We start from the raw sequence: 26302 nt of genomic DNA, 5'->3' as shown, positions 1-26302 counted from the left end.
ATGCATTTGCAAAATAGACATATGCAACATCTATATGCAGCAAACACATGTGCAACATAGATATATGCATCACCCACATATGCAACATCTATATGCAGCAACATCGACATATCCATAAAGCATTAAGACCATAGACATCAACCGAAGACACATAGCAACAACATAGATCAACAACATTTACACATATGACTTCTACTTATTTTTGATACAAATGGAACCCCATATTTTTTTACTGCTTTTCATTGGATGCTTATGTTAGTTATTGAGTTGCGATTTTATGTCGTTTTAAGTTTGTCACATTTTAAGAGGTTTTTATTAGTTCGGGTGTGGCCGTCAGGTGTGTCTGGCGGATGGCTGAGGTTTTCTCCACACTGACACAGAAGAATGGCATCAAGGTGGGTACTGGCTCTCCATGCAGCGTGGAGAAAGTTTGTTTGGCTGTTGGGGAGCTGATTGGACATGGCTCTATCAAGTCCGCAGCTTGAATGATATAATATCAGATGCTGCAGATCTTCTCTCAGTCTGTTGTTGAGAGCGTCATGTTTTTTGCCATCATCTGTTGGGGCAGAGGCATCAGAGCCAGGGACATAAAAAGGCTCAATAACCTGATAACGAAAGCTGGTTCTGTTCTGTGGCACCTCTAAAGATTATTATGCAAAGAAGGATTCTTCAATCAAGAAAATTATGGACAACCGTGGTCACCCTCTTCATGAGACTGTCTTGGGAAAACAGTGTCTACAGTCAGAAGCTTTTAAAGATTTGCTCTACAGACTGCTACAAGAGATCTTTCCTGCCATCAGTTATTTACAATAACTCTATGAAGAAAATGAATTAATATGAGTAACAACAACATTTAATTTCCCTTTGGAATCAATAAAGCATTTTTGAATTTTTATTCATAGATTCCTGTGATCAGTGTCACTGATCTTACAACGCCTTTACAATAATTTAAGGCATTAAAAACAAGATTTAATGAGTAACCCATTTTAAAAAATCCCTCATGAACATTGATTCAGTGTCTCTCGATACAAGTTATGCATTATGTAAATTATAACTTACCTTGTTTTATTTTTAAACCTTTTTTGGACTTGCCATGTTCTGGATGACTGAGAACAAGTAGATAGAAATAAATATCTGGGCAGTATTACTTAAACTTAAGGCTCAAAGCACCAGGGTTTTCCTAGAAAAATATTCAGATTTTATTTCGTGGTTTTAAAGGCTGTACATTAACGATGGTAAGAAAGAAATGCATGCTGTCTTCTTTTCAATCTACTGTCAGCTGCTATGCTCTCTCTCTCCTCTGGTCTCAATGTGTTATGAGACAGATAATCTGTGGAAAAATCAAGCTCTTCCGATCACAGCAGACGCGCGTCCAGATATAGTGCAGACGCTGATCCCGCTGCGCGCGCGCGATGCTTCGTTAGAACCCTCTCCTCCCTCCCTTCGGTTCTACTACCTCTCCTTGATTGCAGCAGGAAAATGAAGCAACACAGAAACATTTGCAGTTCATTCGTGATTCGAGCAGCAGGTTTAGGACGCTGCACGAGAGGCGAACCTCTGAGCTCCGACGCCATTGGGTGGAGGGAAGCTGGGATGCGCTTTCTGAGCAGATTGTCGCCTGGCTGTGTGGACGCCCTCTGAAAATGGTGTATAATAATAATCCCGGCGCAGGCAGGCCGCTTCTGCTCCATGGCGATGAGTGACGGAAGGGAAAATTGGGCTTTTTCTTCTTACACCGGACGCTTCTGAGATGAGGGATAAAAAGAGGAGGAAGAAGAAATTGGCGTTTGATTTTTAGGTTCGGATTACAGCACATCGAGATGGATTCTATTTAGGAGTAGGTTTATATTATTATTATTGTTATTATTATTTATGATTTCCATTCAAACCCTTTTGGGTGGGGGCGAGCAGGAGCGATGATTTGATGCGGGAGATACGCAACATTCATGGCGAACACAACAGAGTTCGGGGAGAGCAGCGCATCCTTCCACAGCTATGCATCCACGGCCTCTGCGGTCAAGCTGGCCTCCCTGGGGCTCATCATGGGCGCGAGTCTGCTGGGCAACGCGTCGCTGTCTCTGCTGCTGCTGAAGGACAGTTCACTGCACAAGGCTCCCTACTACTTCTTGCTGGACCTGTGTCTGGCCGACGTGCTGCGCTCGGCCGTCTGCTTCCCCTTTGTGATGGCGTCTATCGGAGCCGGTTCCGATTGGCCGTATGGCGCGCTCAGCTGCAAAATTGTCGCCTTCATGTCGGTGCTCTTCTGCTTCCACGTCGCCTTCCTGCTCTTCTGCGTCAGCGTCACCCGCTATATGGCGATCGCCCATCACCGCTTCTACTCCAAGCGCATGAACCTGTGCACGTGCGTAGCGGTCATCTGCATGGTGTGGACCCTCTCCGTGGCCATGGCCTTCCCGCCAGTGTTCGACGTGGGCACCTACAAGTTCGTGCCCGAGGAGGAGCAGTGCACGTTCGAGCACCGCTACGTCAAGTCCAACGACACTCTGGGCTTCATGCTGATGCTCGTGGTCATCGTGGGCACCACACACGTGGTTTACGTGAAGATGCTGTGCTTCGTTTACGACCACCGCAAGATGAAGCCAGCCCAACTGGTGCCGGCCATCAGCCAAAACTGGACCTTCCATGGGCCCGGAGCCACTGGGCAAGCTGCAGCCAATTGGATCGCTGGCTTCGGGCGTGGGCCGACGCCGCCCACGCTGGTGGGCATCCGGCAGGCGTCGCACCCTGGCAATAGGAGGCTGCTGGTGCTGGACGAGTTTAAGACGGAGAAGCGCATCGGGAAGATGTACTTCCTGATCACGCTGGCCTTCCTCGTTCTGTGGGCGCCTTACATTAGCGCATGCTACTTGAGGATATTCGTGCGCGGGGCTCCCATCCCGGAGCTCCACCTGACAGCCGCGGTGTGGATGAGCTTCGCCCAGGCGGGGGCCAACCCCATCATCAGCTTCATGTTCAATAAGGAGCTGCGGGTTAGACTCAGAGCCTGCTTTTCCTGCTGCCTGGGAACACAGACACCCATGGAGCCATACTGCATCATATGAACCCTCTAGGCCCCGCTCCCCAAATATACAGCCAAAGACTGACATTTATGCACTGTAAAAACTGCTGACTCAAAATGAACCGGATGTGTGTAAGTTTGCTCAAACAGGGACCTTGTTTGGGTTATTTAACCAGCTTACACTGATAAAAACAAACTGGTAGGGTTTAACTAATCAAAGTGGTCTGTATACATTTTATTTGGGAAGATTTTAATCTAAAGTCTATAAGTTTCATACGTAAAATACAAATAAATTTAATTCTACAAGTTTTGAACATGCTTAAAAATTCTCTCAGATAAATAAGGTTCATGTTGGTAAGCTGTCTTTTTACTCCCAAGTTAAAAAGAAAGGGTTTGTAATTATGACACCATGTTATTAATATGAAATAGGTACATAACAGGAGTGTGACAACTTTATGGGAAAACCACAATTTTTTGTTAATGTTTACAAAATGCACTTGAAAGAATCTGATCAGTGTAGAAAAGTCCAATCCAGGTTTGATAACTCCAGTTATTTGAGACTTTTGTCAAAATAGTGGATTCTAACAGTGAAAAAGTTTGAAAATGTTTCCTTTTGTTTTTTCACCGATGTGACATTTTTACAAATGTCCAACGGGTCAGGTTCAGATTTCACCTTTCTACATATTTTAGGGCTTTTTCTCACTTATATTTTCTTAAGTTTTGTCCAAATCAGTTGAGTTTCTTTGCTTGTGACTTTCTCCTTTTGTTCAGTTTCTCCGTGAAAGTGAAAAGTGAAAACCAGTCTGATTATTGGTCAGTTGTGTCTGAAATGTAAACACAGGAAGCATATTCTGTGTGCTGAGCTTATAGAGAATACAGATAATTTAATCCTATTAGTAGTGTGTTTCTGGGTATTTCAGAAAAATCAAGGCCCTGATTTTTTGGGGGCAGCCCAAAGATTTTTCTTTTTAAAAAATACATGCTTTGCAAACATTGCACTTGATACAAAACTCACAAACTGCTACCAGGGGAGTTGTACTAATGTTTTTGGAGTTTTTATTAATATAAACAATATTCACTTGTTTGAAAAGGGGATTTAGTAGATTTCTTTGGAAACAGCATGAAAATATTGGCAGGGGATGTATTAAACCGACCATGCATCAATCCAAACCTGCTCATTTGTAGGACTATGTATTAATGTTCTGTAATTTGCATTAGTGAAACAATTTTTCTGTTGTGAATAGATCACCAAAACTGGCTCCAGCCCAGGGCCCACATCCTTGTAAATCCAGCCCTGTCTACAAAATAATTTTGAGAAGACATCTTGAAAATTGCATACAGTTCTATGCTTTATGAAAAAAAAAATGTTTAGCCAATTTTTATTACTCTTACACATCACACACAGTGTGCAGCTCAAACCTGGCTATGGGAAGCTGTTTGACTCAAATTTGCAGTGTACACCTGATATCCATGTTGAGATCGGATCACATTCAGACCATAAATTAACTGTTCTGGAGTTCATTTGAAACAGTACTGAGAGCGCCTCCTCTAAAACAGTCCTGGTACGGTTGTTTCATTGTCAACAACATGTTCACGTCTACCCAGACAAACTCCACAGGGTGGAAAGAACCATAGTTTGTCTTAGATGAAGTTCGTCTTAACTGGTATGAAAACACCCTTAAATTTAGAATCACAAGCACACAAATTAAGTTCAGGTTCCTTAAAAACCTTTTACTTTTAGGACTAATAGAAAGCTCTGAAGGAGATGCTAGTTTTTACATTGTGAATTATTGTTTGCCAGAGTCGGTATTCTCACAATTTTTACAAATCAATTTTATTTTGTTTGTCGCTATAACAAAATCTGACTGTTTAAGCACGTTGGCTTGAAATTTGTTTACATGCAAAATGGAAGTGGTAAGAGGTATAATATGAATGATAGTCACAACATGTAGGTAAGAATTATTAAATGAAGCAAATTGTCCCACAGTCCATGGATAACAAAATGAATAAACAAAACCAAGAATATGTCACAATCTGACCAAATGAAATAACAGAATTAAAAAATGACATTAAAATTTTGCTTCTATATACTGACTTGGTTCTCAATCAAAGTATGAATCTTGTACTTAGCTAGCATTAGCTTGCAGCAACTACTTAGCAGCTAAAAGGTTAATGTTAGCTTAAGGAAACAAACTAGATCTCTAGTGCGACACACCAACCACACAGTTGGTTGGTGTGTCAATAACCCGCCAACCAACTGAAATTAATATTATTATACCATGTAACTTTACCATCTTAACATTTTTTATTTCATGCTGGAGATGAAGCTCGGTGACATCTCATTAGGTCGTTCAAAATGTACAAAATGGTGAAGAATGATGCTGTTCATTCTGCTCTCTTTGCCAACACAAACAGTGGGTTTTTGGAGTTTTTTGCCTGATGTTTGATTTTAAAAAACTACTCAAGTTTTGTCCCAGCAGCATAAAACCAACATCTGAATAATAAAAAAAATAACCCAGCAGTTCTTGTGTGTGTAGCTTAGCTGTTATAGAACGTGCTCTCAATATGCCCTAAACACAGGAAAGGATGGACTGTGAAAATGATGGGGAAGGCAAACTCACTTTTAGTTTTGATACATTTTTATTTTTGGCCAAACCTTTTACTCATATTAATCCTAAAACGTTTATTATACTGTATACTAACCCTACACTTTAACTTTAAAATTCAGCTTAGCAATGAAGGTAGCAACAAAGGACCTGTATGACGCAACATTATGTCGAAGGACACCATGAGATAATTAGAATTTTCTGCATGTAGACTAGGTGATGTTTCAGGACAAGTGTTCCTTGGCTGGATTTTGATTTGCTCCACAATAACACATGCCACTGTCTTTAGGCTACATTCTGAAATGATTTCCCATGACTTGAAACAAGTTGGCTCAATGTTTCAAGTCATTGAGCCAACTTCTCAAGAGCCTAGGAGATGCTAACAGTTGTAATTTAATGTTATTTATTTTTTCTTTTCTGTCCCTTGTGGACTTTGTAATGTTTTTGAAAATAGAGGAACAAGCAATATTAATTTTTTCAGCGGTTAATACAAATCTACAGAGTTTTTAAGATAGTTTTAAAAAGTTATCTGCTACAACTTGAGGGCAGCTCTGTGGCGCCAACTTTGTCATCCGTGACAGATTTTATTTTACATTTGAATACCCAACATAAGATGTAGAGCTCGTTTTTTTGTGAATGAATGCAATACCAATAACTGCTGTAAATACTGTAAATCCCTGTCACCATTTTTTTCTAACTTTATTTCAAGCTGTTAGTTTAAATATGTTGTATATTCCATCATCTAATCTTTGTGTAGAGCAAAGTTTTCAAACTCGCTTTGAAAATACTTAGCAAACTCTTTCATCAGTTGCATCAAGAGACTGGTTGATTTACACTGGTTGCAATCGGACACACACTCCAGTCAGAGTCTCTTTTTCCATGGATGTGTCTGGGACTCTGAACAATTTGGTGCTTTGAAAACAACTTTGCATTTCCTAGCAAATAAATAGAAAATATACAATCCTTGGGCTCTGTTGTCAACTGTGTTTGAAGTCTTTCTGAACAGTTTCTGTATATTGTGTGGTCTTTATTTGTTCATCAGCTGACTGTCCCTAAATCATTCATAAATGAAAAATACTAAAAAGAAATATTGAAATAAGGGGTAATTATTAAACTATTTAGCTTTAATTTCTATTGACATGCCAACTTAGATGCATCTTGTTTCCAAGAATGTATTGATTAATTTATTATGTTCTATTTTTAAGAATGAGCTTGATTTTGTGTGGATTTACCACTAAAATCGCCATGACAATTTTAGCCATAAAATTCTCCATGTGCTGGAGACTCATGAGATGTGAGTCTCCAGTACATGGAGAAAGGATAAAGGCCGTTTTTTCGGGGCCAAAAAACTTGAGAGAAATTCCTAGGAACAAGGTCTGTTTGTCTTCAACAACTGTTATTGTTGCTACAGCGACTAGGGCTAAAATGAAGCCTAGGCGCAAATTCAAACTGGAAGACTCTTTAGCCCCACCTGCATCATCCAGTCGGCGCGTCCCGCTCATCACCACCGACCTATCAACGCTGGACCAAGCCACGTCACGTCCAATCACCGACCAAGGCCCAGTTGATAAGGACCTCCATCCATGGCATCTTCCGCTTTCCAGCTGCGCTCAACCCTCCTCCACCCCTTCTCCACCTCCACTCTTCAGGCTCCCATCCTTCACCGACCCCCACCACCAGTGTCGGGTCCCGGGGGATGACATTCCTAACCTACATCGGGAATGCTCATCCGAGCTGATCGCAATTCACAGCTCAATGTCCTCAGCCGGGGCCCGAGCGCCAAAGAACTTTAAATTCATGCATGTCAATAAACCTTTTTAATCGCTGTTTTTCCGTCTGAGTCTCTCCAGATTGAAATAGAAGATTAAGAGGAGAAATCTCAGTTACAGAACAAACCTGGGAGGGTAATGATACTTTCAGTTTATCATCTCCCTAAGATCAGGAGCTTTGACTGTGGCCCACATTTCTGATTGGTTGAATATTCACCCTAATTTCTTCAACTGTTCAGTGTTTTGTGAACTCTTAATTGAAAACCAGGAGCAATTTGTATCATTTATGAACAATGTTCAGTCCGTTTTCACACCAACACAGATTTTTCAAAAATACAGATTTTCCACAGAGTTTGGAAATTCAACAAAAAACAAGGAATTAAAATTTTCGACTTTTCAAACATAGAAATTTCCATGGTTTCTATCAATCTAAAACTTTCTGAATCTTTGGGGAAAAATTTAGTCTTCCTTTATTTCTATCTACAATTACAAAGCCCTGTAGGGGACATGAGAAAAAAAAACTTCTTTTGCGTTCCCTCGCAACACTTTTGCTCTTTAACTAATCAGTATATCATTATGAGAAAACTCAAAACCTTTTGCGTGGTAACGCAAAAGCATTGCAAGGTAATGTAAAAGAAGAAAAAATGTCCATGTCCCCTAGAGGGCTCCATATACAATGGCCCTAATATGCTGACATAAGGGGGATTTTTTCTGCCATAATTCAAGAGCACACATTTTCAGTTTGAAAGCAGGACTTCATGTCTGTCTTCTCAAAACTTATAATGCTTGTACTCAAAATTTTTGCTCTCTTTCAAATATTCACTGTTCTTTCTCAAACGTTTCTCCTCAGGCTCAAAACTTGTCTATGCTTGGATCAAATCTCCTCTTGCAAACCTCTCTGCTTGCTTATGAAACATTTTCTGCTGGTGCTTGGAACAAAAGATCACCGTCGCCTGGCAACCTCTCAGCCAATAGAATGAAAGTGTTATACTAGATGCATTTGTTTCCTTCTAGTGGGTGTGCCTGTGTGGCTACTATTGATCTCAGTTCAGAGTAATTTTACCTCTGTTTTAGAGCCTAACTACTTGTTAAAAGGAAGACTGGGTAACGCCGTTTGCAGGAAAGAAACAAGATTTTGGGGCAGAGCCCTTTAGGTCAGAATCAAAAAGACTTGTGTTGCACTGACAGGGACAAAAGCGAAGATAATCAGAAAAACACTGCCTGGAACCATGACTAATTCTTGCTACAGTCTTGGATTTGACATTGAAGATGCACCATTTGAAGTAGATTTGATAGATATGCAGTGCAACTGGTGGTCCTCTGCTCCTTCTCCACACGCCCCAACTGAGCCCACAGGAGCAGATGAACTTTGCACAGAAGCCGTAGATAAACTAAAGAGGCAGAATCTGAAGGTGGCAAACGAAGGGGGGTGAGTTTAATCTCCAAAAAGCCTCTCATTCACCGTTCTCAGCAGTGTGTTCATTCAGCAGGTAATTACACGTTTCTTCGGCACGCCGTGTGGCACCTGCCTTTTATTCCGCACCATCATTAGCTCCTTTTCTCCTGAGGCAGTAGCAGCCTATTGATTCGGTAAATACTGTGGCATTAACTAACACAAACTTTCACATGTAAAAGTGTTACTTGCTTTAGTGAGCAAAGGACTGAACCGCACTCCTTTCATACCTGCTGCAATTTCCACATGCCTGCTCACAGGAGTAGATATGCTCTTTTTTTGACCTGCCTGCATTTCAAATATTTTCATATTTTCTAAATGCAAAAACTAAACACCCACCTGCAGAAGCGTTTGTTTCTGCATGAAACTGCAGATTGAGTTTGTCACAGTGGTACAGAGGCTCTACGGATATTTACTTGCAGACATCATTATTGGTATTCTTAGTTTTTCCTATTCACCACTCAAAAGGGGCTTGCATTCAGAGGTCGCTTTAAAGGAATATTGTCCGTATTTGACTGGTTATTTTTTTATAAAATAAAATTTGTAGCCCGTCGGTCATTTTGACAGGTTATAATTCACACATTTGACTGGTGCACATGGGCAGACATTACAGACTTTATGCAAAATGTTTATCCCAGAGGCAACTAAAATCAATTAATAAAAAAAATCCTTTCTGAATATCATCTCATGGACACTGAACTAAATGCATCTTTCTGGCTCAGGGTGGTCTTCCCCCGGAAGATTGTTTGACCTTTCGAAGGAGCTCTTGCATGGTGATTGGCTGGAGCGGAGCGGCAATCCAGTGCTGGTTGGCTGAGGCGGAGGCGTGGCTATTGATGATGCCGGAAGGCTGAAGAGAGTCTCACAGCTTGAATTTATGCCTAGGCTTCATTTCAAAAGTGCTTATGTTTCATAAACAATTATAATAAGACATTTTAAAAGAGCGGAATAAATCCCATGTTTTTTGAATAACAATATTTGTTGTTAAGCTGTTGCTAAGAGACGAGTGTGTTTTCTTATAACGAATTGAAACGAAGTAAACGTCTGATATTTACTTTTGTAAAATTTACCTACTGTAAATTTCTTGTGTCTAAGCAGATAAGTAGTATTTCAAAAGCGCTTATGTTTTATTAACAATTATAGTGTTAAGACATTTCAAAAGAGCGGAAGAAATCCTATGTTTTTTGAACAATAACAATATTTGTTGTTAAGCTGTTGCTAAGAGATGAGAGCATTTCCGGGAAACGAAGTGAAACGAAGCAAACATCTGCTTTTAACTTTTGTAAAACTTACCTACTATAAATTTCTTGTGTCTAAGCAGATAGTAGTATTTCAAAAGCGCTTATGATGTTTATGTTTTTTGAACAATAACAATATTTGTTGTTAAGCTGTTGCTAAGAGACGAGTGTGTTTTCTTATAACGAATTGAAACGAAGTAAACGTCTGATTTTTACTTTTGTAAAATTTACCTTTTAGTCTTTTAAAATGTTCTAGCCTTTCCTGAGGCAGAGGGACCTTTGGAGATTGTAACAGCTGTAATTGTGTAGTGTCTCTTTAAGATACTCTAGTATTTTTAATGATGTCAGAAGTATGCGCCACGGCTTCTCTGTAGTGCAGGACCTGTCATCCCCCTTAGTTCTTGGGATGGACTTTATGACTCGCACTTCGCTAACAATTCATGTCCCAACCAGAACAGTAATTATGGATGACAATCCCCCATTTCTGGATGAACCCTGTGAAAACGACTTTGTGGAGGCTGATCTTGAGTGTGGAATGATGACTCTGCAGAACACTCCACAGGTTTCACTTAAGGAAAAAGTTGAAGACGCTAACTTAAATTCTGTGGAAAAAGGAGGACTGTTAAAGTTGCTAGATAACTACAGTGATCTGTTTGATGGTCACCAAGGTCGCACTTCTCTGGCAGAACATGTCATCGTCACTGGGGATGCAAAGCCAGTTAACCTACCACCTTACCGCACCTCCCCAGCTAAAAAGCAAATCATTGAAGAACAAGTACAAAAGATGCTAAAGGATAACAGCATTGAACCTGCATCTGGACCATGGGCATCTCCTGTAGTCATTGTGAACAAACCCCCCCCGTGAACCACGGTATTGTGTTGACTTCCGGGGTCTAAATCAGCTGGCTGTGAAAGACTCTTACCCACTCCCACGAGTGGATGAATCATTGGACTTTTTATCAAGAGGAAAGTTTCTGACAACATTAGACCTTGCTCGAAACCTCGAGCAAGGTCTAATGCAAGTAACCACTGGCAGGTCCCCATTGCTGAACAGGCTAAACCAAAGACTGCTTTCATCACTCATTGTGGTCTGTTTCAATTCAAAGTCCTTCCTTTCGGCCTATGTAATGCCCCTGCAACTTTTCAACGACTCATGAACAATGTTCTGGCTGGCCTGATTTATAAGTTCATGTGCAGTGTATCTGGATGATATTGTTGTCGCATCACCAACTTTCGAGCAGCATCTACTTGACCTAGAGGAGGTCCTTAGCAGGCTTAAATCTGCTGGCCTCTCATTGAAACTGAGCAAATGTCAATTCTGCCTTACAGAACTCACCTTCCTCGGCTACCGTGTTACACCATCTGGCATTCATCCTGACCCCGACAAGGTGAGAGCTGTGCCTGAGTTTAAAGTGCCAACCACTACAAAGTAGGTGCGACAGTTCCTTGGCCTAACAGGTTACTACCGCCGCTTTGTACAAGACTATGCCAGTCATTCAGAGCCACTCTTTGCTATCACAAAAAAAGATGTGACGTTCAACTGGAATGACAAGTGCCAAGCAGCTGTGGACTTTCTAAAACATTTCATAACTTTGGCACCAGTCCTCAAGTTCCCAGATTTTACGTGTCCGTTCTTCATCCACACTGATGCATGCGATGCTGGACTTGGAGCAGCATTGATGCAGAAGGATGAGGATGGCAAAGATGTAGCTGTGGCTTTTGCTAGCTGTGCTCTGCATGAATCAGAAAAGCCCTATTCGACTCCAGAAAAAGAATGTCTGGTTGTTATCTGGGCATTGGAACATTTCCGTCCCTATGTTGAAGGATTACATGTGACTATTTACACTGAACACAGCAGCCTCAAGTGGTTGATGTCTCGACCCAATCCCTCTGGTAGGCTTGCCAGGTGGTCTCTTCACCTTCAGGGCTTCGACTTCAGCATCATTCACAAACCTGGAGAATGTAATAAGGTGCCCGATGCCCTTTCATGTAACCCCCTCCCTGATGTGGATGCACCTATTGATCTTCTTCCTCCCTATGCCATGATCGGAAGCATGGATCTTCGCTCTCTGCCTTCTGTGATTGTGTCTGACCGTCCTCATGTTTGTCAGTTGCAGCTGGAGGACCCAGTCATAGGCGCCTTGCTCCGTCAACTCGAAAATGACCAACAGAGTGAGGAGGATAACCAAGATCTGCAACAGCACATTGTACAAGATGGACTCTTATATTTCATTGATCCAAAAACAAAGTGTGGTCTTCACCCACTAAAGCAGATTAAACTTTTTGCTCCTACTGCACTCTGTAGTTATCTGCTCAAGTATTACCATGATCATCCTACAGCTGGACATCTGGGCATTGCAAAAACTCTGGCACGCTTGTGTCTCAGATTCTTCTGGCCAAACATGAACTCTGATGTAAAAAATATGTGGTGTCATGTTGTTCATGCCAAACCACTAAGCCAATTCAGAGAAAGCCAGCAGGTCTTATGGTCCCAATCCAACCCAGCCATGGACCATGGGAGTACACGGGTGTGGAATACATTGGCCCACTACCCCGCACTCAAAGGGGAAATGCATATATCCTTGTTTTTGTGGACTATTTCTCCAAATGGATTTAAGTGAGCACTGTAAGGGAAGCAACAGCTCAAGTTGCTGCTAGGTATGCTATAGATGATATGGTTAAGTATTGAAAGTGATATTTGTGTATTGGTAAAACACCTGTTTTTTGGAGGCAGTGGCATTCACGTGACATATGCACCACTGGTGATTTGTATAAGGATGGGCAATTCATGTCCTACAACAAACTTACTCAGACATTTGATTTGGAAGGTAGAGTGAATTTTTGGAAATATCTACAGATTGTGTTACCTCAAAATTTTAAAACACTGTAGAAAATGATACATATTAGGATGCCGCGTGATTGACACACAGCCTCTCAATTTCATAACGTGTTAAGTTATAATTTGAGTAGTGAATCGTCAAATATTAAACTTTTATGGCAGAGAGATTTAAGAATAGAGTATACAAAAGAAAAATGGTCGAGTGTGCTGTCAAAGAGTGGTAAATATAACTTTGGTAGGCCCCGTTTAAATTTCTTCAGAAATGTTCTAGTTTCTTTCTTTAACTGTGTTTGATAGATTGCAACACATTCTCATTGCCTACTCATCATATATGGACACTTGGTCAGGTTCCCTCTGTGTGACATATTGACACATTGGATACCTCCTTCTCATCAGTAATTGGTGCTCAGGTGCTCTCATTAAATGTGACAGAACTCCCTGAGCTTTAGAAACTGACGACCTAGGAACAAAGACGATGAGTCTAACAAAAACAACATGTTACCAATGCCCTTTCCTCATTTGCATTTTCAAAGTAGTTTACTAAAATCGTAGTAAATGTTCAATAAGACTGCACATCAGTTGTTGCTGCAGAAGATTTTTATTTTTAGCACAGTCATCTTAATTAAATTACAATGTGCATTTCAGTGAAGCTCATTTGTCAGATTAAAAGTAGTTTTTGAAAATTGACAACCATTAAACACTTTTCACTAAAGCTGCATTTTTGTTTTAAAAATATTCTTTTATTGGTCTGATGTAATATTCTAATTTTAAATGTTATGTTGCCATGAACTATAAGCAGAATATCATCTCAATTAAAGAAATAAAGTCTTTCAAACAAAAATCAGTGTATTTAATCTATATAGGGTTTTGCTTTGTGATAAAGTTCTTGACATGAATGGACTTTTCAATTCTAATCTACTGAATGGGTCTGTATGGTGTTGAATTTAATGAGTTATCACTTCAAACTGAAATTGAAAGAAATGTAATTTTTATGTTCACCTTGAGAAACGAAATGCCTCAGAGCACTACGCATCAATGAATAATTTCGACATGACCATTTCTAGCGAGAGGCCATCTGCTTTTAAGGTCAGATCATTATTCAGCTTCAGACACCAATTAAAACGCCCACAGGGTTTTTCTTTATACACGGCGTGGTCAGAGAGGTGCTCATTTACTTAGCGTGTCATGTAATTTTCAACAGAATAATGTTTTTTGTTCATGCCTTTATGAGTGGGAGCAGAAAGGTTTGCCTAAAGTCCTTCAGAGCATCTGGTTTTATGAAGATAGCTTGTTTACACATCCATTTGTAAAGGTACACACTTTGAACTTTTTTCTACTTTTGTCACATTAAACCCACAAACATGTAAAGAGAATGGTAAACAGAGAAAGATCAGGCAGTAAAGATAGAAAAACGAAAATAGCAGCTGTAACGTCTTGTTGAAACGCTTTACTTCCAGAAGAATCAACACCTCTATTTACATACAGTAATACAAAAACAGTGGAGAAGGCCTAGAGGAAGACCTAGGACACGCTGGTGGGACTGTGTTTACGGCTGGCCTGGGAAAGACTTCCGATTCCACGGAGGAGCTGGACAAAGTGGCAGGGGAAAGGGAAGTCTGGAAATCCCTTCTTAAGCTGCTACCCCCTTCCATTTTCTTCCAGATAAGCGGAAGAAAATGGAAGGATGGAAAAACAGTGGAAGGTGGTTTTCATGGCAACACAAAGTCATACAGTAAAGATGTACAAGGCAAGGTCTTTTGATCTTCAGAAGAAATATTCTGGATACTCATAAGGTGAGAGGCATTTGGCTTTTCCCTGGCCAATGGCAACACAGGACAGGTTGGGCAGGCAGGGACAGGTGTGATGGAGTCTTTTCCCAAAGAAAGGAACCTATGAGGGGAGAAGCAGATGCAGCTCTAGTTTGAAAAATTACTCATTTTACTTGAGATATTAGATGCCCTTTACAAAGTGTCTTAACATTTTTCATGTCAAAATTTCATAGTATTTCATACTTGGCATGGATACTTATGGATGGATACGATTTTTACACAATACAGCAGGAAACTAATGAACTATGAGGGCCATACTAAGAACAAAATAAAAGAAAACTGTCATTAAATGACAAGAAGTCACAATATGAGAATAAACTCGTATGAGAATAAAGTCAAAGCACTATAAGAATGAAGTCATAGTGTTACAAGAATAAATTCATAATATTCTGGGAATAAAGTCAAAGTAGCACAAGAATAAAGCCGAAAGAATATGAGAATAAAGTCATTACCAGATTAAAGTCAAAATAATACAAGTGGTATTATGGAATAAAGTCAGAATAATATGAGAATAACTCATAGTATTTCAAAAAGAAAATGATATTTCAAGAATTCAGTTGTAATACTATGACTTCATCCTTGTATTATTCCAACTTTAGGCTCGTAATATTATGTTTTTTTTCTCATAGTACTACAACTTTATTATATTATTCTGTGTTTATTTTTGTACATTTATGACTATTTTATTAATACTATGGCTCTTAATACTACAATTATATTCTTGTATTATATTAGCTTTATTCTCATAATTTTATTACTTACTGCAAGTTTATTCTCACAATATTATAACTTTATTCTCATAATTTAATTTTTTTTAGAGTAGACCTAGTACTCTGTTGTAGGAAACAAAGTATAAAATACAATGTTCTGTAAGCAGTGCCTACAGAGTAACACATTACATGCCGAAAACACTTGAAAAGTTGCATCAGGATCACCATGACAACACGTTGTTGCAGATATATGACATGATGCTTCTGAAGTCTCTCACCTTGTGACTCAAAGAGTGACAGTCGGCTCCTTCCTGTCCCATAGGCATGCACACACGCAGGCTGTGGATCCATAAGCTGACTGCACAGCACGTCCCTCCTCCACACTGAGAGTCCTTTTCACAGGCCTGCACACATGCACATGCTAATTACACACAAAATGGCTTTAACTGTATCACTATTTTATAAACTCAAAGTAGTGCTGTCAATAGGGCTGGGCAATTGGGCTCGAAATAAAAACTCAGATTTTTCACACCAGATCCAATTTTAATAAAATTTTCCTTTTCAAGCTTTCTTTTCTACAAATGACAGAAAATATTTTCAAAAAGTGGCTTTTAGCATCAGTGGCGGAGCCCCTACTGCCACCCCACTGGAAATGGTAATTTTAAAATATAATACTTATGAGATCGGCAAAGATTTGCCAAGAAAACTGTAATTTCCGACTGTCCCTGAAGGCAGCCAAATGCAGTAGTAGCTACATGCTGCTCACTGACGCTGTTCATTGGTTAAGCTGACATGTGGTTCCTGCTTGATTCAAAACACACCCGCGGCTTTAGAGTACACCGTTGAGGAGTTTTGCAGGTATTTACAACATTTTACCGCTCAGCGGTAACCGCTGTGTTACCTTCCTAATGAGAGGCGGCACTTGTCATACATTTCTAAAAAGAAAAAAAAAATGGTTGTGCACCGCTCCGTAGTGCCTCGTTTATTATATTAGCCATGCTAGTGCTGATAGATCGTGTTTTAGACAGATTCTTTTAACATATGTTTTAGTGCACATGCTGCCCTGTAATGTTTTATTCATTTGGCCAGGATATATCTCCCAGCTCTTGCTTGAAATGTGTGTGGTAAGAATATGTGAAAAACCATTGTTAAGTTTTATAATGACTGAAATGTAAGTAGGCTATGTCATATGAAAGCTTTGAATTATAACCTAACTAGTTATATTAATTAATTTAATTAATCTATTTTTAATTTAGTATTATTTTAGCTAGCTACAGAAAACTAAAAACTATAGTTTAAATAATAGTTAAAATAGTGTTGTCTCTGCCAAACAGTCATGGAGTCTAAATACCAGGCTGTCTTATTTTGTGTAGAGCCCAAATGAAGAGAAAAGGGAATATCTCCCAGTTCTTCTTAAAGAGGCAAAAACCAGGGCCAGACCAGGACCAGACAGAACCCTGCAGCAGTGACCAACCTGGAGAAGCCAGCCAGGAGACACCAGGCCCAAGTGTATCAGCATTAGGTTGGAGGCTGTGACAGAGAGTTACAGGGGTTGGACAATGAAACTGAAACACCTCTCATTTTAGTGTGGGAAGTTTCATGGCTAAATTGGACCAGCCTGGTGGCCAATCTTCATTAATTGCACATTGAACCAATAAGAGCAGAGTGTGAAGGTCCAATTAGCAGGGTAAGAGCCCAGTTTTGCTCAGAATATTGCAATGCACACAACATTATGGGTGACATACCAGAGTTCAAAAGAGGACAAATTGTTGGTGCACGTCTTGCTGGCGCATCTGTGACCAAAACAGCAAGTCTTTGTGATGTATCAAGAGCCACGGTGATAGGTATTTTCCTTTCGAACCTAAATAAAAGAAAGAACCACAGACAACGTATATGAATTTTATGTAGAGCTTTTGCAAAAGGAGAACGCTCTATCAAAACCTCTCCTCCGATCAGTTCTACAGAGCGTTCTGACCTGTTCTCACAAAAACTCCTGTTTTTATTGTCAAAGAAGGACAGGCAAGGGGGCAGTCAGGAAAAACAACAGAGGTCGTAAAGCTTCTAACCCAAACATCTAACAACCCAGGTCCAGATGTGATATCTGATCAAAGGTCTGAGCCCGGTTCAAATCTCGGTCAATACTGTCAAGAAAACAATAGGTGTTCTTGCAAAAGGGTTTAAAGTCTGAGAAACTCAGTGTTATCTATTTATCGTAAAGTTGAACAGACAGTAGTGACCTCCAGGTCATTTAAAGAAGAGAACACTTTAAACAGAAAATCACTTTAAACAGAAAATCACTAAGATCTATAGACTTAAGGTGAACTAGAGTAAGAATAAAATGATAATACCAAAAAATCTCTAACACACGGTATCCAGGGTAATGTCAGCATACCACCAAGAAGGACGAACCACATCCAACAGGATTAACTGTGGACGCAAGAGGAAGCTGTCTGAAAGGGATGTTCGGGTGCTAACCCGGATTGTATCCAAAAAACATAAAACCACGGCTGCCCAAATCACGGCAGAATTAAATGCGCACCTCAACTCTCCTGTTTCCACCAAAACTGTCCGTCGGGAGCTCCACAGGGTCAATATACACGGCCGGGCTGCTATAGCCAAACCTTTGGTCACTCGTGCCAATGCCAAACGTCGGTTTCAATGGTGCAAGGAGCGCAAATCTTGGGCTGTGGACAATGTGAAACATGTATTGTTCTCTGATGAGTCCACCTTTACTGTTTTCCCCACATCCGGGAGAGTTACGGTGTGGAGATGCCCCAAAGAAGCGTACCATCCAGACTGTTGCATGCCCAGAGTGAAGCATGGGGGTGGATCAGTGATGGTTTGGGCTGCCATATCATGGCATTCCCTTGGCCCCATACTTGTGCTAGATGGGCGCGTCACTGCCAAGGACTACCGAACCATTCTGGTTCAAACATTGTATCCTGAAGGAGGTGCCGTGTATCAGGATGACAATGCACCAATACACACAGCAAGACTGGTGAAAGATTGGTTTGATGAACATGAAAGTGAAGTTGAACATCTCCCATGGCCTGCACAGTCACCAGATCTAAATATTATTGAGCCACTTTGGGGTGTTTTGGAGGAGCGAGTCAGGAAACATTTTCCTCCACCAGCATCACGTTGTGACCTGGCCACTATCCTGCAAGAAGAATGGCTTAAAATCCCTCTGACCACTGTGCAGGACTTGTATATGTCATTCCCAAGACGAATTGACGCTGTATTGGCCGCAAAAGGAGGCCCTACACCATACTAATAAGTTATTGTGGTCTAAAACCAGCTGTTTCAGTTTCATTGTCCAACCCCTGTATTAAGTAGTAAAATCCAATAAGCCTAATTCTAGAGGTTAGCATGATGCTTTTTGCATTTTTTATTGTGTCTGTTTATGCATTTCACAATTAAGTTCCAGAGAGAGATGAGGGTGATATAGATTCAGAGTCAGACTCTGGGGAGGAAGACAGTGAAGCAGAAGGAAATGGCACTGAACTCCCCCCACCCAGCACAACCTATTGCACACCAAAAGGACCAGTTGGTAGGCACACACTACCCATGTTATGCTACAGAAACTTAACTAATTACAACTTAACTTATTGAGATGTCTGCCCAAAAATACTCTTAAAATACTTAATATAATTACCTAATATTTATTCCAGACATCTCAAGAACTAAAGCAGAAGGTCCAGCTCAGCCATGTCTGTCAAAGTTCCCAAGAACTCAGCATGGAACAAGAACAAGGGCTTTCAACAGCTACAGCAACAGCCATGGTACAAAGACAATCCATGGCTTGAGTACTCTGTATCTCAAAATGCCAGTTACTGTTTTGCATGCAGGCATTTCTCCCTCCCTAGTTATACAGAATCATCCTTCACATCTGAAGCAGGGTTTTTCAACTGGAAAAAAGCCTTGTTTAAGGATGCTGGGTTTAAAGTTCATTCAAAATCAGAGCAGCACATAAATGCAATATATGCCTGGACTGAGTACAAAAGGGTCAATGAGTGTAACAGATTTATTCTTGATGCCTTAAATGAGGGTAGGAAACAGAAAGTTGAAGAAAATAAAAAATACATTAAAACAGTTGCTGAGGTGTTACTATTAACAGCAACTCAAAATATTGCACAAAGGGGTCACAGGGAGTCTGATGACTCTGACAATAAAGGCAATTTTTTAGCCATTTTTAATGAAATTGCAAAGCATGACCCCTTTGTGCAGAGAAGGTTAGATGCACATGGCAATGCAAAGTATACTAGCCACCAAATCCAAAATGAGATTCTGCAGGGATTGGCTGAAATGGTTCAAAAAGAAATCATAGCTGAAGTTAAACAAAGCGAGGTGTTCAGTGTTTTGGCAGATGAGACTAGAGATTTACAAAAGAAAGAACAAATATCTTTAGTAGTTCGTTACTATTACAGTGGTGCCATACATGAAAGCTTCCTTCACTTTCAGTCGGCAGAAAGCTTGGATGCTGAGGGTCTGACCAAAATGATAGTGGGGTGTCTGGAGAAGCATGGTCTGGACTACAGAAACAACCTTGTAGGACAGGGTTATGACGGTGCCTCTGTGATGAGTGGGAAGCATTCAGGTGTTGCTGCACGCATTAAAAACGATGCCAAGTTTGCATTTTATGTACACTGTAACGCACACTGTTTGAATCTCGTTCTTGTTGATGTGGTAAAGTCAGTGCCTGAAGGTGAAGACTTTTTTTCTCTTCTTCAGAATATTTATAAATTTGTAACTGGTTCTGCTGTTCACACCAAGTGGCTTGCTGTCCAAAAAGAGCTGTATCCACAAGAGAAGCCTAGGGAGCTCCAGAGACTAATAGATGCTAGGTGGGCATGTAGATACCTGGCATGTCACAATGTGAGAGACAGGCTTCCAGCGGTTTTGAGGCTTCTGCAAGATATTTCCCTTGAAAATAACAGTGGAGATAGAAAAGTGGAAGCAAAGGGTCTTTTGGCTCAGATTGATTTTCAGTTTATAGCACTTTTAGTTACTTTTTGTAAAGTGCTCGGGGATATCAAAATCCTGTCTGACATGCTTCAATCTAGCAATCTTGATTTATCAAAAGCCGTAGATTTAGTCGGCTCCCTGACAGACACATTGAAAAGCTACAGAAGTGAAGCTTGCTTTGGTGAACTACTGAGGGACACTCAAGAACTAGTAGAACCCTGCAAAATAAGCACCCTGCCACTCAGCAAGAGACAGCCTAAGGCCAGTTCCAGGTTTTTGGACTCACTGGTAATGACTACTGTAGGACAGAGGCATAATGACCAAAGTAATGAGGATTTTAACAGAGGTGTCTTTTATCAGATACTTGACTGTCTCACAGCTGAGCTTGAGAGGCGTTTTTCACAGAAGAATTGTGAGATAATGCTAGGGGTTCAGTCTCTAGTCCCAAAAAGCCCATTATTCTTGAAAGAGGAAACACTGTATGCTTTTGGACAGACATTTGAGTCAGATCTAGAAGATCTTAAACATGAGGTTCACCAAACCAGACGACTTCTTCTGAGGAGAGAAAACGGTGGGTTAGAGAGACCCTCTACTTTGCTTGACTTTGTTGTGTTCCTGGAACCTTATAAAGAGTTTTTTCATGAGCTGTTTAGACTTTGTAAGATTTCAGTTGTTATCCCAGTCAGTACTGCGTCCTGTGAGCGAAGTTTTTCTGCTCTAAAACTGATCAAAAACCACCTTAGAACAACTATGACAGGTTAAGTCATCTTGGCATTCTCAGTGTTGAGTCAAGGAGGGCACATACCCTCAACATGGATGACTTTGTAAAACATTTTGCTTCTTCCCACCAAAATCGGAGAATTATGCTCTCTTGAGTGTATCCTGGCTTTGAGTTTGCAGTATGTTGTTCCCATTCAAAGCTTATTTGACCGTAGCAGTGTTTCTCAAACCTTTATAAATACCACCAGGGTAATGCTGGTCAGCTCTGGTGGTATTGTCTTGCAGTTTACTATTTGGAGCCAGTTTTATTTATTTATTTTTGAGAATTTGTTTTTGGTCATATTCTGGGCTCTGAGTTTACATTTACATGTTCACTGTTCCATAGTGCCGTTTAACGTCTTGTTTGGTCATGGCAAATCTTTGTTAAATAAACCATTTTAATTTGAGTGTGTGTGAGAAAATATTTGTTTCCTTTCGTTCATCATTTGTATATGGACCCCTCTGATAAAGCCTTGCTCACCCTTTGGCCACCCCTTGAAAAAAAGTCTAGCTCCGCCACTGTTTAGCATCCCTTCTGTGAGTTTTACAATGGAGAATCAGGGCCAGGCCAGCCAGGCGGAAAAGTTATGACAATTCTAAGGGCCCCTCACCAGCAGGGGAGAAGACACGAACGACTGTGGTAGTTACTATGCTACTAAGAAAAATTATAAAATCAGGTTTTCAAAAAAAAAATAAATAAATAAAGAGAGGGAGAGAGAGAAAAAGGCAAGAGTGTCACTTTATCACCCAGTTTTTCTCCGAGAGAGGTGGGTAGACTGTGCGAGATTATCAACCATTCGCTTAGCTTAGCTACAGACTGTTTGCCTCCATTTAACTAGCATTTAATGAATTAAGGAAAAAAATTACCAAGACATTCATATATTTAACTTGTCCCTGTAGCTTTTACCACTTAACAACAGATGAGTCAGTCAGCAGCAGCTCTAGTCCCTCCTGACCCGTCCTCGCCTGAGTGAAATTAAAGCTGCAGTATGTAACTTTTATAAAAATATTTTTTGTTCACATATTTTTAAAACTGTCATTATGTTGTGACAGTATGGTATGAGAGATTATCTGTGAAAAATCTATTTCCTCTGCTTTCTCAAAGTGCTAGAAACAACCAGTCAGTGGCATGAAAGTTTTAGTGCTGTCAATCACAATCTGATGTGGCTGCTCATCCTTCCTCCCCCTCGCTGCTATGCTGCAGCTAGCATAACCTGTTGTAAATGCTCAGTCTAGTTAGCATAGCTACCAGTGACGGCAGATAAATGATTTTATTGTAATGATAAGTTGTTTCTCCACCATTAGCGCATTTAGCAGTGAGTGAAGGAGGTTGATTGACAGCGCTAAGACCCTCCTACTGGTTCTGATTGCTTGTTTTGGCCAGAATGTTGCATTACTTTAGCTAGCAATAGCAGCTCAAGGAGGAGGTGAAGGAGATTGATTGTTTTCACAGATTATCTGTCTCATAACAAACTGTGACGTGTTACCTTGGTAAGTCCAGAACAGGCTGGTGTCTGAGGCTGGGCCTGTAACAGACGACATGGCGACAGCTTCAACAAATATGGAGAAAACATATTTTTTTATTAAAGTTATATACAGCAGCTTGAATAAAATGTAACTACATAGCATGTTTTGAGAAGTCTGGATTGCTTCATGTATATTTTGCATGTTGCCTATGACTGTTGCTGGTGGGGAGAGACATTTCAGTAATCTAAAACTAATTTACATTGAGGAGGGCATTAAATTGTAATTTGACTCCACTGCGCCCCCTAAGTTAATCCATCAGCTATATCTTCTCGCCGCATTAGCTGAGCTTCCGGGGAAGCTCCCCCACGCTTCCCTGGAAGCGTCAGGGAGCATCGATGCGTATCGCCTGGTGGACGGGCCCGGAAACTGTGCGAGAGTGTTTGCGGTGGCTGGCGGGCGGCGGTGCCAGAACCCCCGCGGTGGCCAATAGGCCGGAGCGGCGCTGAGCTGAGAGGGCCGCCCGACGCCACTTGCGGCTTTAATTGTATTTCTTCTTCCTTGGTTGGGTTGAGTAACAGATATATTTGTCAGTGTCAACCAAGTGCCTACAGTAGCTCTTGTAATTGTCTTGTTTTTGGAGCACACTGGTCTTTCTCAGACCTACGCTCTGAAAACTTGAGGAGCCAGCAAGTTGGAACTATTAACTCTCATTAAGTCCCCATTAATTGGACAGAGCACTGTTGACACCTGCATTGCTGTGAAGCCCAGCTGTGTTTGCTGTTTTAAGCTTTTTGTTGTTTACTTTCCAGCAGTGAATCATATAGATGCAGTGGAGGAAATTAGCAGCAGCTGAAAGCCAAATGCTGACAGCTTAGTTTGTGTCCCTGAAGTTTCTTATTCTCTGCTTCGCTGACAGGTTTTCTTTCTTCCTTTTTTAAATGTCTGGCGGAGCTACTTGGTGTGAAAACTTGGAAGCTTAACAATCTGCCTTGCCTGCAGGTTGACTCTTTAGAGATTAAAATTGCATCAGCACAGGTCAGAGTTAATCATTTCAAAATTCATAATTTCTACATGAGCTTGACATGTAAAATTCAACAGATTGTTTCATATAGAAACAAAATTCAACCTTGAATATGCTTATCTGTGGCACTGTATATTTTATAATTAATTATCGCATGAACAAACTTATTGATTTTTATTGCGTTTGTTATTTAAATATTGCCATTTCAAAATTGCTTTTCCGACATTAGCAGATTATCAACAAAGTTTTACCCACATTTTTAAGGGAAACACTAGAGGCCGCACTTCCTTCTTCCCATAACTTCAGCATCGTATCCGCTCTTGGTTCTGGTGGCTTCTGGTTTGCAGATTCTGCTCTGTGTGATGCATGTAGTTTCTAAGAAGTTTTAAAGATTCCCTCTCTAAATGCAGACCTTGAGGTCTACATTTCCTTTCTCAGCTGAAGGACTTCTTGCAGATTGATTGTTCATATACTGTATATTCAAAGCAGACTCTGGTCAGACCTGCAGATTGATTGGCATGGCTGTCCTATGGCGGCTGTTGAATCTTAATGTTCATTTCTGTGTAGGTGTTTGTCATTGTGCATCATTTTGTCCTTTTTCTTATAACTTTTTTTCTGTACTATATTTGAGTAATTTAAATGTTCTGCTTGTGTAAAACTTACCATCCTCTCCGTTTGATAGCCTGTCCTCTTGGTGTGGATTTATGTGGGAGTGCATGGGCGGGTACACAGCCCAGTATACTAAAAATGTGACTGTCTTTTCAAAAAGCCCATTCCAAAATCTGGTGCGTTCCTGTTGCTATGCATTTCAGAGCTGCCTCGGTGATTTATTCACTCAAACTGACCAAGAAGCTGTTTGTGCCGGCTTTCAGCATTCTGCTTTAGTCTTAGTGTGTCACAGATAAAGGGGCATAGTGGTGACCAGTTTAATTTTAAATCTAGAGTCTTGAGTTATCACCAGTGAAGTGTGTTTTTACCACTGTTTCTGAACGGTAGCCAGTGTTTTCTGCACTGTAAAGACTGCAGCTGTAAAGACGACAAATGAAAATAGTGTAGAATTAGAAAACCACCCATGGGGTAATCAGAAGTAGAGCTACAACAGATATATTCTGACTTGTCCTGAAGTGATTAACAATAAAAATAAAAACAAAACTCCATCACTTATAATTCCTTTCATCTCATTTTTTAAAATTTATTTTCTCTGAGGAGAGACATGGAGGAAATTAGGGGTTGAAAACTCCATACACTTGCTCTGTCCTTTTGCAATCAGTTGTCTTATAATATTGAACTTCTACTCAATGAAGGGGCATTCAACTCCCTTCGCAGACTCCTTCCATATATTTATCATCACTGTAGTCTGCTTTTCTTATTTAAATTTGATTATAAAGTTGTGATTTTAATTTACATTAGTGCATATTTAATCACGTAGAAACCTATTTTGATATGGGCAAAAAGAAAAAAATCACTTGCTCTTGTGTTCCCCCTGGCGGCTGCGGTAGGTAATGTTTCACCGGTGATTTGAGCTGCCGTTCAATGCGTATTCAAACCTCCAAAGCACCGGTGGAAGATAACCAAGCAAACCAATGTCGCAAAAAATAACTTATTCTTCAGGGAGAGAGAAAAAGAGGAAGAATAGAGAAAAGCCAAGATAAAGGTATGTTTGCATATCTCTTGGTAGAAGAGACAAGAAAATTAGCTAAAAGAAAATTAGCTTGATAGTGACCTTGAACCGTCCCGCTCAACAGCCAAATATTTATTCTAGCTTCCTTGTATTTGTGTGAAACTGGGTTTGAGTTGATTCTCGAGCTTGGCCCTGTATATTTCTGAGTTTTTTGGCTTCATAATGTTTAAAAATGAAAACTTCTCAATGTTTGACATTGTCTAGCAAAAATGTTTTTTATGTCAGGTTACAATAGAATGTTCAGTTCCAACGGTATCAATGACATCAGCAGTGATGTCATCACTCTATGATACCACAAAGGAATATCTCTCTTGAATGTAGCTCACAGACAGCGTTTTCTCAGACCTGTTCCACAGTTCTATCGCGACAGATCACTCTTCAGAGCACGTTTGAAATTAATCGAAACGAGCGGGATATCGATTCCAGATATTACGAGCCTTTCAGAGAAGCAAGAATTTACCAGAATATAGACATGAAGCAACAACAGATTACTTGTGAACCTGAAGCTTTTCCAGCTGAACTTTCATGGGTCGACATGATGGAGCTCAACATCCAAGTTGACTACGACGTTATCATTGTTTTTGAAGATGACAGTGAGCCGGAAGATGAATCAGCAGAGATCCAGGGGGAACCAAGTCCTTCCGGCGACTTTGAGAGTCCAAGATCATTGGAAGTCGAGCAGAAAACAATTTCCTCTGCTGGCTTCGAGATCACCCCCTTAGTGGAAGACGTGGAAGAGACTAGCCAACACGTCATCGATCTCATAAAGCAGGTAGACGATCTTACAACAGAACTGCAGAATAAGATTTTTGAACTCCATGAGGAAAGAGACCAAAGGATTGCATGTCAGGCTGAAGTGAAATCACAGCAGGAGGAGATTCAAAAACTGCAAAAAATGTTGGAAAAAGAACGTCACCTGCAAGTCAAACGTGAAGATGGATCAAAG

At 40.5% G+C, this 26302-nt stretch overlaps 2 protein-coding genes across 2 annotated transcripts; one reads left to right on the top strand and one right to left on the bottom strand.

The window, feature by feature from the left end:
- Positions 1–698: 698 nt before the first annotated feature.
- On the top strand, positions 699–6587 carry gpr27 (G protein-coupled receptor 27). Its single transcript, XM_032548984.1, has one exon. The coding sequence runs from the start codon at positions 1947–1949 to the stop codon at positions 3060–3062; it is 1116 nt and encodes a 371-aa protein (XP_032404875.1). The 5' UTR covers positions 699–1946; the 3' UTR covers positions 3063–6587.
- Positions 6588–13537: 6950 nt separating this feature from the next.
- prok2 (prokineticin 2) lies at positions 13538–22729 on the bottom strand. The gene is made up of 4 exons (XM_032549460.1): positions 22675–22729; positions 16938–16993; positions 15742–15867; positions 13538–14814 (listed from the first exon to the last, which is right to left on the bottom strand). The coding sequence occupies exons 1-4, from the start codon at positions 22727–22729 to the stop codon at positions 14689–14691; spliced, it is 363 nt and encodes a 120-aa protein (XP_032405351.1). The 3' UTR covers positions 13538–14688.
- Between the last annotated feature and the right edge of the window lie 3573 nt (positions 22730–26302).

Source organism: Xiphophorus hellerii, chromosome 20 (assembly GCF_003331165.1).
Source record: "Xiphophorus hellerii strain 12219 chromosome 20, Xiphophorus_hellerii-4.1, whole genome shotgun sequence".
Lineage (NCBI taxonomy): Eukaryota > Metazoa > Chordata > Actinopteri > Cyprinodontiformes > Poeciliidae > Xiphophorus > Xiphophorus hellerii.
This window is presented reverse-complemented; position numbering and strand designations above follow the sequence as displayed.

Excerpts from the sequence above, each read along its gene's own strand:
- gpr27 (XM_032548984.1), top strand. The coding sequence starts at position 1,947 with ATGGCGAACACAACAGAGTTCGGGGAGAGCAGCGCATCCTTCCACAGC.
- prok2 (XM_032549460.1), bottom strand. The coding sequence starts at position 22,729 with ATGTCGTCTGTTACAGGCCCAGCCTCAGACACCAGCCTGTTCTGGACT. Across the intron at positions 15,868-16,937 it reads CTCCTGGCTGGCTTCTCCAG|GCCTGTGAAAAGGACTCTCA; the intron begins GTTGGTCACTGC and ends GCATGTGTGCAG. Across the intron at positions 14,815-15,741 it reads GTCACTCTTTGAGTCACAAG|GTTCCTTTCTTTGGGAAAAG; the intron begins GTGAGAGACTTC and ends CTCCCCTCATAG.